Raw genomic sequence first — 13,711 nt, 5'->3', positions numbered from 1 at the left:
CCATTTCTGTGTGTTTCTTTCAATTTGCATGGTGGTCTTCAGTGTCTCAGCCAGCAGGGATTAAGGATTGTGTGAGAAGGAGTCAGTGACTGTAGCCAGATGAGATGGACATGGAGAGTCAAGGGCTCGTGTGTCTGTCCCCCTGACTGAGGGCATTTATCTCCTATCATGTAATAGCATGTGTGAGTCAGAGGGAATTTGGGATTTCCTGGCTGCTTTGAGATAATAGTATTGAAGTAGAGACCCATCCAGCTTTCTTCTGAAGGTGGCAAATGATGAAATAGATTTTACTTTAGGATTGACATCTCCCAGGTATCTCCCTACATGCCAGCAGTTGGTGGGCCCGCATCTTAAACACATGCAGGCAGGGGAAGTGGCCCAGGCTGCATGCGTTGGGTGAGACACGCAGCTCAATAAGCAGTGTGCATCACATCAGGTTTCAGGTGCTGCTGCCTCTGGAATGGTGTTTGAGATGTTGGTTGTGAACAATGCATCACTTCCAAGGAGCCGGAGAGATGGCCTTCCTTCTCTCAGGCAGCAGGGAGGAGCATACAGGAGCAGGGGCACCTGAAGTAGGTACACCATGTTAAGAAAAAGAACAGCAGCATTACTTTGCTAGAGTATTCTGACTTGAATTTGTTCCTGAAGCTGAAATTTGTCTGAGTGTTACAAATAAAGGGCCTGGCTAGTTCAGGTGGAACTGACTTTTCTCTTGCGGATGTCTACCTGGGTTGTGAACGTTGCATTATTCACTGTTTTCCAAGTTGTGGTGTATAAATCAAACCATAGTAAGTAGAGCTTCACCGGTCTGAGGACCGACCCATATTTTATTCTTTGTTATTTTTAGTTGAAAATTTGACAGCGAAGGGCATCAGAAGGTCTGTGAGATTTTCATAGTGGTCCATGGTCTGGAAAGTTTGGAAGCCACTAGTGCATCTTTTATTACAAAGACTTTATAGAAAATATTTTTTTCAAACTTTGTTATACTCGGTGTCTCATCCAGCTAAAATGGAAAATCTATCAATGCTTTTCAGAATAAAGCAGTTAAATCTATTCAAGGCAATATTTAAATTGTGCAGGAAAAAAAGAGCAAAATGTCTACAAGGGTATTTGGGAAGTCTGGAGTGCTTAAAAATAGAGGAATCCCTATTGCCACAGAAAGAGAGGTCTGAGTCCTATCATATATGTCTCGTTATAACGGCTATCTGTGTAGCATTGTTGCTTTTTCTTTGCTGTTCCAAAACATCTGTATGGTTTTCCTTTAAATGTAGTGATGATTTAGTGTTTTTTTCTCAGAAACACTTTGTTTAAGTTAAAAAAAAAAAAAAACACAAACAGAAATAACATTTCTTGCTGTAACTGGAGGACTGAAAACCGAAGGATCCAGAAATTAAGGTGACCGCTCTGCAAGCCTTGTTGCGTGAAGCGATTTTTGCCACCTCTCCCAAAGCAAATGCTTATCGATATGCTGTAAAGAGCATTCTGTCGTGTGGACGATGGGCTGTGTATCTCTCTGGCACATGAAACTGCCTGGATGGGGGTGCAGGTTTACAAGTTTCATCCTCTTGGAGGCTGATTGGGACTGGCATTGGGTTTTCTTTTTGATGAGCCATCTTCAAGTGTCATCATCTTCATCATTCCTGATCCACCAGTTGAGTGTTACAGCACATTAAAAATGTTGTGGAAATGGTTTGCTATTTGTAAGTGGATTTAGAGTGCAGCTGTTTGTTTATTTATAGGGATATTCATCAGGGCCAGAGAGACAAAATGTATTCGGTGCGGCAAGGCTGAGTGCTGCCACATGCAGATCCTCATGTAGAGCTAGTCTTAAGTGATGGTTTGTGAGTACAAGTACATGAGCATTATGTATTCATTATCTTAATTGCTGGTGTATGCATGACTGGCAGGAGAAATACACAACTGCATTGTGGAAAGAGAGCCTGTAGTTACAGATCTTTCTGATCTGAAACCTACTATGAATGCCATCCTGTAAAGAGACACTTAATCTTGGACTGAATCCTTAAATGAATGGATACTGAAGTGATGTGAGATTTAAAAAAGTCTATCAAGTGACTGGGGAAATGTTGGGGTCTTTACTGAAATCACACATGTGGCTTCTGCCCTCCGTGTCAGGCTTAGAAATACTGTCAAGTGCTTTTAAAGGAGCATAGCTCCATTTGTATTTGTCCAATTAAAACCCAGTGTCTTCTGGCCATTACGTGTTACCAAATTTGACTTTATTCTTATTATGAGCTAAATTGTGAGTAAATTTCATGCCACATGGCTAGGTCACTTCGATTCCTTTCTGCGTTCTCCTTTGTAATGCAGCATCAGTCAGATATGCTGATGAATCCTGGTAATTATTAATTTTTTTTACTTCTGCATGATGACACAATATTAAATGTTTTGCACACCTTCACTTAAAGAAAAAACTTCTTGTCCTTTCACTGCACAGACATGGAGGTGCTCGATTTATGACTACAGGAAATTTCTTTTCTGGCAGTAGTAATGACTGATCGTATTCAATACAATAAAATAGTGCATTTTATTTCAGTCTGCACTGAAGGAATAAATGTACGTGAAATTGTGGCATCTTGGATGTGTCAGTGTTTTATCCAAGACTGTTAGATTTTTTTTTTTTTTTCCTCCCTGTGCTGAGATATGTGCTTGAGAAGAATTGGCATCAAAAAGGAGCGGTTGTAGGTGATTCTTCATTTTATTCAAGCTTCGGCTTTCCTGGCTTTATGTATATAGAAATGTTGAAGTGTTTCTAAACCAAGACATGTACTTAGCACAGTTCAATCATTGTAATAGTGAAACTGGTGTATCAGTTTAAAGCTGCTTATATTGACATAGCAATGTCGGTGAATGGAAAGAAGGGAATAAATATTAATACAGCTGTAAGGCACTTTTTTTTTTTTTCTCAGTATAACCCTGTCCACAGCTGTGCTGGAGTTGACAGGAGCTGATGGAGCCTCCATGGAGAATACCAAAGTGCCTCTCGGTGCCTGACTGTAAGGGGGGCTGTTTCCTTGCCACTACCTGTCTTTCAGGGACTTCTCTGAGGCTGTGCTTTCACAGCCTGTGCAAACTGGCGTAGATTCACGCCTGTGCCAAAAGCGGCCCAGCCCTGTCCCATGTGCCAGTGTGTCTCTTGGTGCCACCAGTACACTGATAATTGATTGCGGAGCTGAATTTGACCGTCCCTCGGTTTCTTCCCTTCTCCTGGGTTGCTTCTCATCCAGACCCACCTCCCAGCCTGTCTCAGTGCACTGCTGCACGGACACTTGTCCTGGCATGGAGGAGGAGATTGTGCATATGGTTCATTTGGCAGAGTGAAGAGGTCGGCAGGTTAGAGGGCTGGGGTATGACTAAATGTATTTACTCTAATGGTTCTTGCATGTATTTTATTGCCGCATCTGATATAATCTACTAAAACAGAATTTTGCTTCAGACAGTAATTGCAATATCAACATTTCAGGAATAACACAGTGGTAAGGAAAAGTACTTCTGTGTACTTATTGATACAAATGCTGTGTTTTAAGGGCATTATCCAGACTATCTGTTCCTTGCAGCAGTCTGAGGAACCAGTTTTAAGCTGGGGGGTGAGGAGAGGGGTGAAGGGGAAAAGGAAGAAGAGAGTTTCATGTCCTAAAATACTGCTGATGGGCAAAATAACAAAATATATCTTCTAATGTGTAAATACAGTGTATTTTAGTCCAAAGGGAGAAGATCTCTGTGGCCTGAAGGGTGTTTCTGGCTTACTGTGAGGGTAGTCCCTTCAATCAATAGAAGTTTAAAATAGCTACCTGGAGAGGGTAGTTCAGAGCAGGAATCAAACTTAGCCACTCCAGGTTCCTGTGTGAGGGAGCCCGTGTCTATCCATTGACCACCCAGTAAGCTTAAGACAAATAACCTGCCTAGTCTAATGCTGGCCTCTGTGAATACCTCTTGGCTTTCAAAACCACATGCTGGATGACTGATCTGCCCTGCTGACAGTAATTTAATTATAGGGTGGGCATCATCTGCTTCTTCCAGCCAGTGCAGAAATAATGCCAGTAGGAAGAAGGGGGTTTAATCTTTCAGGTGAGCACTTGAATAAAGAATCTGTTATTTAAAAGTGTAATACCTAGTTTTGTCAAGCTGCTGCCCTTTGATTAGTAAAGGCATTTTTGTTAGTCTGATGGATAATCATTTTATTTGGTATTTCTCTTTTTCTGTTTTTATTTTGTATTTTTGTGCAGTGCACTAAGGAGATTAACTTGAGGGAGGTTTTCTCAATCTGCCAGCCAAGACTCCTTCTAACTAGCAATACAAAGTTAAATGCTACTGATGGGATTTTTTCTTATTCCCTCAATCCATTTTGCTGCTAGTTTGCATGCTGTATAAACTCAGACTTCTTCTGCATGCATTGTGTCTGTATGAAACGTGCTAGAAGCTAGTCTCAATTAACTGTGCCCAGCATTTGTAGGCTACCAGAGATTCACTTGAACTTTTTTTAGAGCATTTAGTGCACTGAAGGCATCAAACTGCAATTAAAATAACTTCTGTGGGCATCTATGAGTTAAAGTTACACACTGTTCGTGGCATCTCCTGAGTAAGAGCTAGTTATGCTGGGAGGCTTAATGTGAAGAAAATCTCAATGCATGTTTTTTTCCCCCCTGTGTGTGCTCAGTTGACTGTGGGAAGATGGAGGTGGAGGGGTAGGAAAGGGCACTAGAAACACTCGCAATTAGCTCTCTCTCCCCTCCAGGCTTAATAGAGTTGTTTTTTGTACAGCTGTAAGGATTTCCAACAAAAATTCTCTTTAGAATGTAAAACTGCCTGCTTGAGTCCCCAAGACACAGAGCCTCCAATGACATGGCTAGGAAGAGTGTTTTAGTGGTCTCTAGATTTGCTGGTATGTACCTGTCCGGGATCGCCTGGACAGAAACATATGGGGATATACAGAAAACACAGATCTTCAACTTGCACTAGATGTGGTGGAGAGCGGCCTCTGCATGAAGAGCAGGTCTGTCACATCCCAAGTACAGCCTGCCCCTGTGCTTTGTAATTCATCTGAAAACCACAGACCAAGACCATGAATCCTTAAATGCCCCATAGACAAAATTCCTGTACACAGAAAGATGCTGTGTGGGGGAAAACACAGGAAAATGGTAGTCCTTACATGAATAAACCCAAGATGAATCAAATATTAGCAGCTTAAGGTCTTATTAAACTGCCAGTGTTTTTTTTTTTTGTGTTTGTTTTTTTTTTTTATTTTAAAGTTTGTTTGATTACAGCTTTTTAAAAGTGTTGGGTTTTCTGGTATTTCTTTTACGTAATTCAATTACTAAAAAAAGTTGAAGCTGTGATAAATGCCATTGTGAATTGTAGTTTTTGAGATATAATTTACATACACTGTACAATGTACTTTGTCCTGCACGACAACTTTCAAAGTAACAGAATCAGAAAAAGAGGTGTTTCCTTTGAAATTAATTTTTTCCTGTAGCTAATCATATTATTTGAAGATATGGTACAGAAATAAAACAAATCTTATTGTTTGAATACTTCTGTTCTTGTGATGATTTATGTCTGTGTTTAGCGAACAGAATTTGTATAAAATCAGTCTTTACATTTGTTTTTCATGGTGCAGACTTAGCAGGTAAGATTCACGCTTAAATCGATAAAACTTCATTCTCTGCTTTGGTTTAGAAAGTCATTGGTGTGAAACACTGGTGTTTCTGTGGTTTTGTTCTAGTTGTTCTCCAGCATTAAAGATGGTGAAGGCTTACAGTTGTTTGAGCAAGGGCATCGCACTGCGCACAAGCAAGAGTGTCACACCATGGAGGCAGTGAGGCTGGTGGAGTTCAACCTGAAGCAAGTGCTCACAAAGCTCATGACTCACATCTTTGGTGATGGTAGGTTCTTGCACCTTTTTTCCTGGACTGCTGATGGCTGTAGACATCCAGACTTTTGAGAAACATTTTTCCGCATAATGAAAACAGGAGGCTTAGATGTGATGTTGACAGCTGGTATACTGAAACAGCTATGCGGGTTTTTTTTCTAATGAGAGTTACAGTAATTTTAGGAGTCTTCATTCATATGCTTTACTATTACATTTTTGTCTTAAGTTTGGTCAGAGTTCCATCCCAGTGTCTTTTAATGTCAGAGTAACTGGCTATTGATTGACCTTTCAGCTGTAACCTGTATTTATATGTTACTGTTCTTCAATGCTGTTATATCCACACCTTATGAAATTACTGAGCACAGCCCAAGAGGCCACACGTGCTCCTCTCTTGGCTTTCCTAAATAGTGGTGCACACTATACGGTGTTGAATTATCAGGTTTTTGTGAAAATATTTTGGTATGCAGCGTGTCAGGGTAACGTAGTGGGCATGAATACAGATAGAGACAGTGCCAGACCCAAGTACGGGCACTCGTCTGGCAGAAACCGTGCATTAGAGTAAACGCAGTGTACCTGTCGGTGTGGTCCTGCGAGGAGAGGCAGCTCCAGTTCCAGCACAAAGCTGTGCAGGACTCCCTCTGCTTCGTCCTCGTGTGCCTCCCGTGTCCCCGGAGGGACAGAGCGTGGCTGCGGCATCACATCTGGGGATGCATCAGTGCTTGGGTGCTGCTGGGGAGGGTGCAGGGCAACAATCACACCTCGCACCAGCAGCATGGAGATTGACAAGAGAAGGGAAGGGGTACGTATGTGTTGGTGCTGCTTTGCTGCCTACGCACACAAAGTACCTCGAGCATTTCCCGTGCGCAAATAAATTAAACCTTGCAGCTGAGGGGAGATGGCGTTTGCTAACTTCGCACCAAGCTGAAAAATAATTGTTTTTTGGTACTTAAAGTGGAGTGAGGAAGGGTAATGAATATCTGGGTATACGAATGAAATATCCTTTCCTCGGAAGTATCTGTTTTCAGTTTCAGGAGCTGAATTTATAAATGGTCTGAGCCAAAATTGCTACGTTAATGCTATTTCCTGGCAAGGAGGCTGCTCTTCTAACTGATTAATTTTTCTGTTGAGGAAATACTGGATAGTATTAGAATGCACGGGGTATCCTGGCTGCTTTCGAAGCTCTTTTAGAATGCCCACTGCATTTAGAGCAGTAGTTCCAAGAGTGGATTGATAATGGTAGCAAGTCCTATATATGACTGCTTGAATATTTTTCTGAAATGCTAAAGTTGAATTTACAGCAAGCAAAACTTTTACCAGTTCTTGTCCTACTCTACCTGGACAAAATTTTTTTTAAGTTCCTGAGTTCAGATTTTCTTTTGGTTGTATTTTACTTAACAGTGGCCTTTTGAAACATACAAAAATAGGATCGAAGTGAGTAATAGTAAGAATAGTATTTTTAGATCAAAACTCAAATGCTGAGGATGTTGTTTAAAGAGAGCAATTTCTAGGAGTTATTAGTGATATCTGAGGCTGCAGTGACATCCTTCTCTAACTGTTGACAGATGCTGCACTTTAAACTTCAGTATATTGGCTATTACTACTTCTTCTACAGTCCACACAGTAGCTAGAAAGACATTAAAAAATATATTCTTAAATGATTGTAAACCTACAGACTAAAAGTAGATGCTGCCTTCTTACTGTAGGGATTTTCTATTTCTATGCCCCCAATATTTTTCCTGAAATATAAAGACAAGATATGGTTAGTGATTTAAATTTAATTTTATTTTTTTTTCCACCACCGCCCCCGCCCCCCCGGAAACATTAAGCTCTCTCCCCATCACCTTCTTGATCTCATTGTAAGCTGTCAATATGAACAGGAAGGTAATACTCAAAGATGTAAACTTCGTGCTAGGCACTAGACATGAGATGGGTGCAGTGCAAGGGACCTGGGGCACACATAATTAAATTTGTCTTTTGACAGCTGTAATCTTTTAACTTTTGTTTTACTCTTCACTTTACCCCATACTTTTGTTTACTTTTTTGTTTAAACTCCTGTAGATTTTAACTTAAAATAAAATGTATTTTACTGCATTTATTGCTTTTGGAAAAATGCTTTTATTTTTCCTTCATGTGGATGTTCAGTAAGGCCTCATGTTCTGTTAAAAGCAAAAATTTCATTCCTTTTGTACTTCACGTCAGTTGTATTCTTTACAGCCTGTGCTGTCAGCAGAATATTGCAGTGAAGTTGCACATCTTTTCTAGCAGGATAGCATGATCTTAGCTGCAGTAAGCTACTGAAATGTTGCATTGTTACACAGTCAACTGTGTATTTCATAGGCAGATTGTTTGGATTGCAGGTTAAGTCTACCACGAGTACACAGACATGCAATTTAGTTTTGCATAAACTAGCTTAGACCTGAAGTCCTGGACTTGGATAGCTGTGCTTCTACAGTGCTTCTCTGTGAATTTACCAGCTCAGGGTGATGACAGACTGAGGATCTCTGCAGCAGGGTTAGATCACTGACTGATCTTTTTGTTTGTTTGTTTTGTTGCATTTTAGATATGTATTGTACTAGACTAGTTTACATAATATTTAATGAGCCAGTTTTGCTTTACCTGAGTCATCCCACACTATCTGGATACTTTAGTGTTGACTGTACATGCCAGTAAACAATATAACAAAAGTTGCTTAAAGATGACTAGGATGATGTCATGAGGAAGGTCAAAGACTTCATAAAATTCTGCACTTATATTTATTCCCAAGCTTTGTCTTTTTATTTCTTCCTGGTTTTGCCAACAGGCAAAGGAATGATGGATATTAGAGGGGGAGGAAGATCTGGAGCATACAATCAATTGTCTTAAATACTTGACTATGTAAGATAGTTCTTTTAATGACATTTTCTAGTGGTATGCCATGTCTGATTTTGCATTCTGCAGGTGATGGTCTTTCAGCTTCTTTCATGAGATTTTGCTGTCAGGAAGCTATTTCAAATATTACACCTAGACATCACCTTTCTTAGTTTTCCTCTATTGCCTCCAGGTATGGTGCACGCTTAAAATCCACTAATTTAACTTACACCTCTATCTCCACATGCGGATCTGTCAGTGTAGGAAGTCTGTTCTGCCTCCCTTTAGTTAGCTTGTGATGAGGCTTTCCAAGGTTAGCTGTCTTGGGTTTCCTCATAAAGTTAGTCAGTCAGTCTTTCCCAACTCCAGTTCTTTCTCTAACCCTTGTGTAGTTTGCCAAAAGCTTTCTGGACCCTGAGAGATTCAGAAGTAATCTTACTATAGCAAATAGAAAAGAATGCCTGTGTGCTGGTTCTGTGATTTCATTGCTTTACATTACATGGCCCAAAATTCACTGCTGTCCCATATTTATCTACCCAGTTCACAGAATCACAGAATCACAGAATGTTAGGGATTGGAAGGGACCTCGAAAGATCATCTAGTCCAATCCCCCTGCCGGGGCAGGATTGCCTAGACCATATCACACAGGAACGCGTCCAGGCGGGTTTTGAATGTCTCCAGAGAAGGAGACTCCACAACCTCTCTGGGCAGCCTGTTCCAGTGTTCAGTCACCCTTACAGTAAAGAAGTTTTTCCTCAAATTTAAGTGGAACCTCCTGTGCTCCAGCTTGCACCCATTGCCCCTTGTCCTGTCAAGGGATGTCACTGAGAAGAGCCTGGCTCCATCCTCTTGACACTTGCCCTTTACATATTTATAAACATTAATGAGGTCACCCCTCAGTCTCCTCTTCTCTAAGCTAAAGAGACCCAGCTCCCTCAGCCTCTCCTCATAAGGGAGATGTTCCACTCCCTTAATCATCTTCGTGGCTCTGCGCTGGACTCTCTCTAGCAGTTCCCTGTCCTTCTTGAACTGAGGGGCCCAGAACTGGACACAATACTCCAGATGCGGCCTCACCAGGGCAGAGTAGAGGGGGAGGAGAACCTCTCTCGATCTGCTGACCACACCCCTTCTAATACACCCCAGGATGCCATTGGCCTTCTTGGCCACAAGGGCACACTGCTGGCTCATAGTCATCCTGTTGTCCACTAGGACCCCCAGGTCCCTTTCTCCTACGCTGGTCTCCAACAGCTCTGTCCCCAACTTGTACTGGTACATGGGGTTGTTCTTGCCCAGATGCAGGACTCTACACTTGCCCTTGTTATATTTCATTAAATTTCTCCCCGCCCAACTCTCCAGCCTGTCCAGGTCTCTCTGAATGGCTGCGCAGCCTTCCGGCATCTCAGCCACTCCTCCCAGTTTTGTGTCATCAGCGAACTTGCTGACAGCACACTCTAATCCCTCATCCAAGTCATTAATGAATATATTGAATAGAACTGGTCCCAGAACCGACCCTTGCGGAACTCCGCTAGACACAGACCTCCAACTGGACTCTGTCCCGCTGACCACTACTCTCTGGCTTCTTTCCTTCAGCCAGTTTACAATCCACCTCACTACCCGATCATCCAGACCACACTTCCCCAGTTTAGCTGCGAGGATGCTGTGGGAGACCGTGTCAAACGCTTTACTGAAATCGAGATAGACCACATCCACAGCTTTACCATCATCTATCCACCGGGTAACATCCTCATAAAAGGCTATCAAGTTGGTTGAGCAAGACTTCCCCTTGGTGAAGCCATGCTGAGTGCCCCTAATGATCCCCCTATCCTTGATGTGCCTAGAGACAGCACCAAGGACAAGTTGCTCCATCACCTTTCCGGGGATGGAGGTGAGGCTGACCGGTCTATAGTTACCCGGGTCCTCCTTCCTGCCCTTTTTGAAGACTGGAGTGACATTCGCTTTCCTCCAGTCCTCAGGCACCTCTCCCGTTGCCCACGACTTAGCAAAGATGATGGAGAGTGGCCTAGCAATGACTTCCGCCAGCTCCCTCAGCACTCGTGGGTGCATCCCATCAGGGCCCATGGATTTATGGATGTCCAGGTTGCTTAATTGGTCCCTGACCCAGCCCTCATCTACCAAGACAGATTCCTCCTCTATCCTGACTTCTTCTGAGGCCGCAGGGGTCCAGGGCTCCTCAGGACAGCCTCCAACAGTATAGACAGAGGCAAAGAAGGCATTCAGTAACTCCGCCTTCTTTTTATCCTCTGTCTCCAGGACCCCCACCTCATTCATCAGTGGGCCTACATTGCCTCTAGTGTGGGTTTTAGCTGCAATGTATTTGAAGAAGCCCTTTCTGTTGTCCTTGACCTCTCTTGCCAGGTTTAATTCCAAGGAGGCCTTAGCTTTCCTAGTTGCCTCCCTACATCCTCTGACAACAGACTTATATTCCTCCCAAGTGGCCAGCCCCTCCTTCCACGATCTGTACACCTTTTTCTTCCACTTGAGTTTGCCCAGCAGTTCCCTGTTCAACCATGCAGGTCTCTTGGTCGCCTTCCTTGACTTCCTACCTGCTGGGATGCTCTGATCTTGAGCTCGGAAGAAGCAGTCCTTGAACGCTAACCAACGCTAGCAGTTCCTAGGCACCAGTAAGTGAAGATGGGAGGGTGAGTAATGCCGTGCTTGGACTGATGGTTCTGCCGCTGCTGGTTCTCACTGAACAGCTACTGGATGTCTTTTAAATCAAACGTGCTCTGCTCTTTCTTCTTAACTCTGTTGTATTGATAATCTCCTTTGAGTGCATGGAGATCTATGAGTGTAAGGAGTTAAAAAAAAACCCTTTTATTGAGGACATAATGGCCTGGCTAATAATAACATGAGCTAACATAGGTTCATGGGCAGCCAGCTCCTGTCTGCTGCAAGTGAGATGAATTAGCTGAAGCAATAAGATGCGCACTACTTAAAAATCAACACACCCCTCAAGTGGCCACAGCTTGATACCTCTGTGCTCCCCAGCACCCTCCCCTGTGCCCCTCTCCTTTTTTTTCCGTAGACTCCTTCTATAAAAATAATCCTCACAGCAACAAAGATAATTTCTGGCCAGTGAAGACCATCTGGGTCTCTGGCTTTGTTGCTTCTGTGCTGTAGTGTAGCAATAGGCTGCTTTAATGTATTGGGTTTTTTTTTCTTTTCTTTCTTTTTTAGTGCCTTTGGTCAAGCCTTTTTCATTATGAGACTCAATTAGGCTACGACTGACAGATACTTGTTTAGCTTAATATCTGATAACACCGTTACTTTTGAGTGCAGGCTATGACCAATTCCTTACCTGGATTCAGTACTCAGAAATAACAATAACTATTCACTTTTTCCTTACTCATTGGAGATGTGTCATGTAAGTTACTAACGGTTGTGTGCCCACTGGAAGGACTCCCGTGAACACTGTAAGGCTGTGAAACAAGCAGGTGTCCTCTGCTAATACAAATCATCTCTTTGAAGTAGGGATATTACTGAGTTTGTATCTAGTGGTCAGTCTTCAGTTTGATTCAGCATTGTGCTCTTTTAAGTACCTCTGTGTTTTAAGACAGATACGCATCTCTTGGCCTCCTAAAATCTCTAGGAAAGATCATTTTTGCCATCGTTTCATAGGCTGCATGTGAAGAAATAAATTAGGCTTAATCAGGTAAATTATATAGTACTACAGAAAGCCTAATCCTCATAATCCTTTTAAGTCTTTAGTGGTTTAATTTGCTGAGTGTGAGCAATGCCCTTTATTCCTTGGGAATATATTGAGCACTAAGACAATATTTTGTGTCTAAATAATAAATGTACCCATTTATTCTGTGACAGTCTATAGAAATGCAATTAGAAGGCTTAATCTTGCCGAAGGCTGAGCACCCTCTGCTTTTCAATAAAGTCTTCCAGAGCCAAAAGTCTGAAAGAATACTTAAATGTAAACTAGAGTTATTCTCAATAGTATTGTTGTGGTATATGGGATTAACTAGTCATTTAGAGAGCAGAATGAAGGTGAGAGTTGTTTCTTCATTGTGAATTTGTTTTGGTTTTGTTTTTTTTTTCAGACTTTTGTTTGTTTGCTTATTTGCCTTTAAAACAAATGCCTCTTAAGTACTAATATGCATTAAAATTCAAAATTAAAAAAGAGCTTTACATTAATTTTTTCACCTTTTAAAATTTATTTTAATTAAGAAAAAAAAGCAGAGAAATCTTTTTTTTTTTTCCCACAGTTTCATTTTGAAGTAATCAGAGGATTAAAAAGAAACCATTATCCAAATAATCCCAAAACATTATCCAAATGTTGTTGCTGAACGTGAAACTACTTGAATATTCTATGTCATTCTGACTGCAGTTGCAAATTTTGCAAGCTAAATGAAGATATTTTATAAGTGCATGGCTTTACAGTGAATGCAGAGTTGTACAGCCCTAGGACTAAAAGTGCATTTGTACCAAGATGGGGAAATTAAAAAAATGTTTTCTGCACACCATAGCCTTGTATACACATGACTTTTTTCATCTGTGTAATTTGTTTTATTGTTATGCAGACAAAAAAGCAATAAAGTGCTGTAAGTCACAGTACAGTTATGAATGGTGTAATTGCTAATACCTCTGTTTTTCTGTGTGTAAAATTATAAAAACACTTTTTTTTATCGTTCATATAACTTTCTGAGGCTGATTTTTTGAAGAGAGAAAAGAAAATCTAGAAGTACAAATGTGTTTGTCTTGAAATCTGCCTCTCCATTTGAAAGCTCATTGCATCAAGAAAAGTTCCCTGTAACTATTAGGTATTTTATGCTTTGGCTATGTATGTACGCTTCTGTAGCCACAGTTAATGTTTCAGAAGTAATCAAAGGAAAACTAATCCTTGGGGCTACAGAAAATGTTTTAATTTTAAAGACTCTCAGTATAAATCATGCAATTTCATGTTTTACATTCCTTTTATGAAACAAAACCAAAAAAGCCTGAAAATCA

General features: G+C 41.3%; 1 protein-coding gene across 6 annotated transcripts in view; it reads left to right on the top strand.

The window, feature by feature from the left end:
• FARS2 (phenylalanyl-tRNA synthetase 2, mitochondrial) overlaps positions 1-13,711 on the top strand; it is a 255,388-nt gene that overhangs the window by 67,329 nt on the left and 174,348 nt on the right. For all 6 annotated transcript variants that reach the window (XM_068396120.1, XM_068396125.1, XM_068396121.1 and 3 more), the window contains one exon: positions 5,741-5,900. In XM_068396120.1, coding sequence (XP_068252221.1) covers positions 5,741-5,900 — 160 coding nt within the window. The remainder of the gene's footprint in view (positions 1-5,740; positions 5,901-13,711) is intronic.

This window comes from Nyctibius grandis, chromosome 3 (genome assembly GCF_013368605.1).
Source record: "Nyctibius grandis isolate bNycGra1 chromosome 3, bNycGra1.pri, whole genome shotgun sequence".
Lineage (NCBI taxonomy): Eukaryota > Metazoa > Chordata > Aves > Nyctibiiformes > Nyctibiidae > Nyctibius > Nyctibius grandis.
Note: the sequence above shows the minus strand (reverse complement) of the source record. Positions and strands in the feature narration are given on the sequence as shown.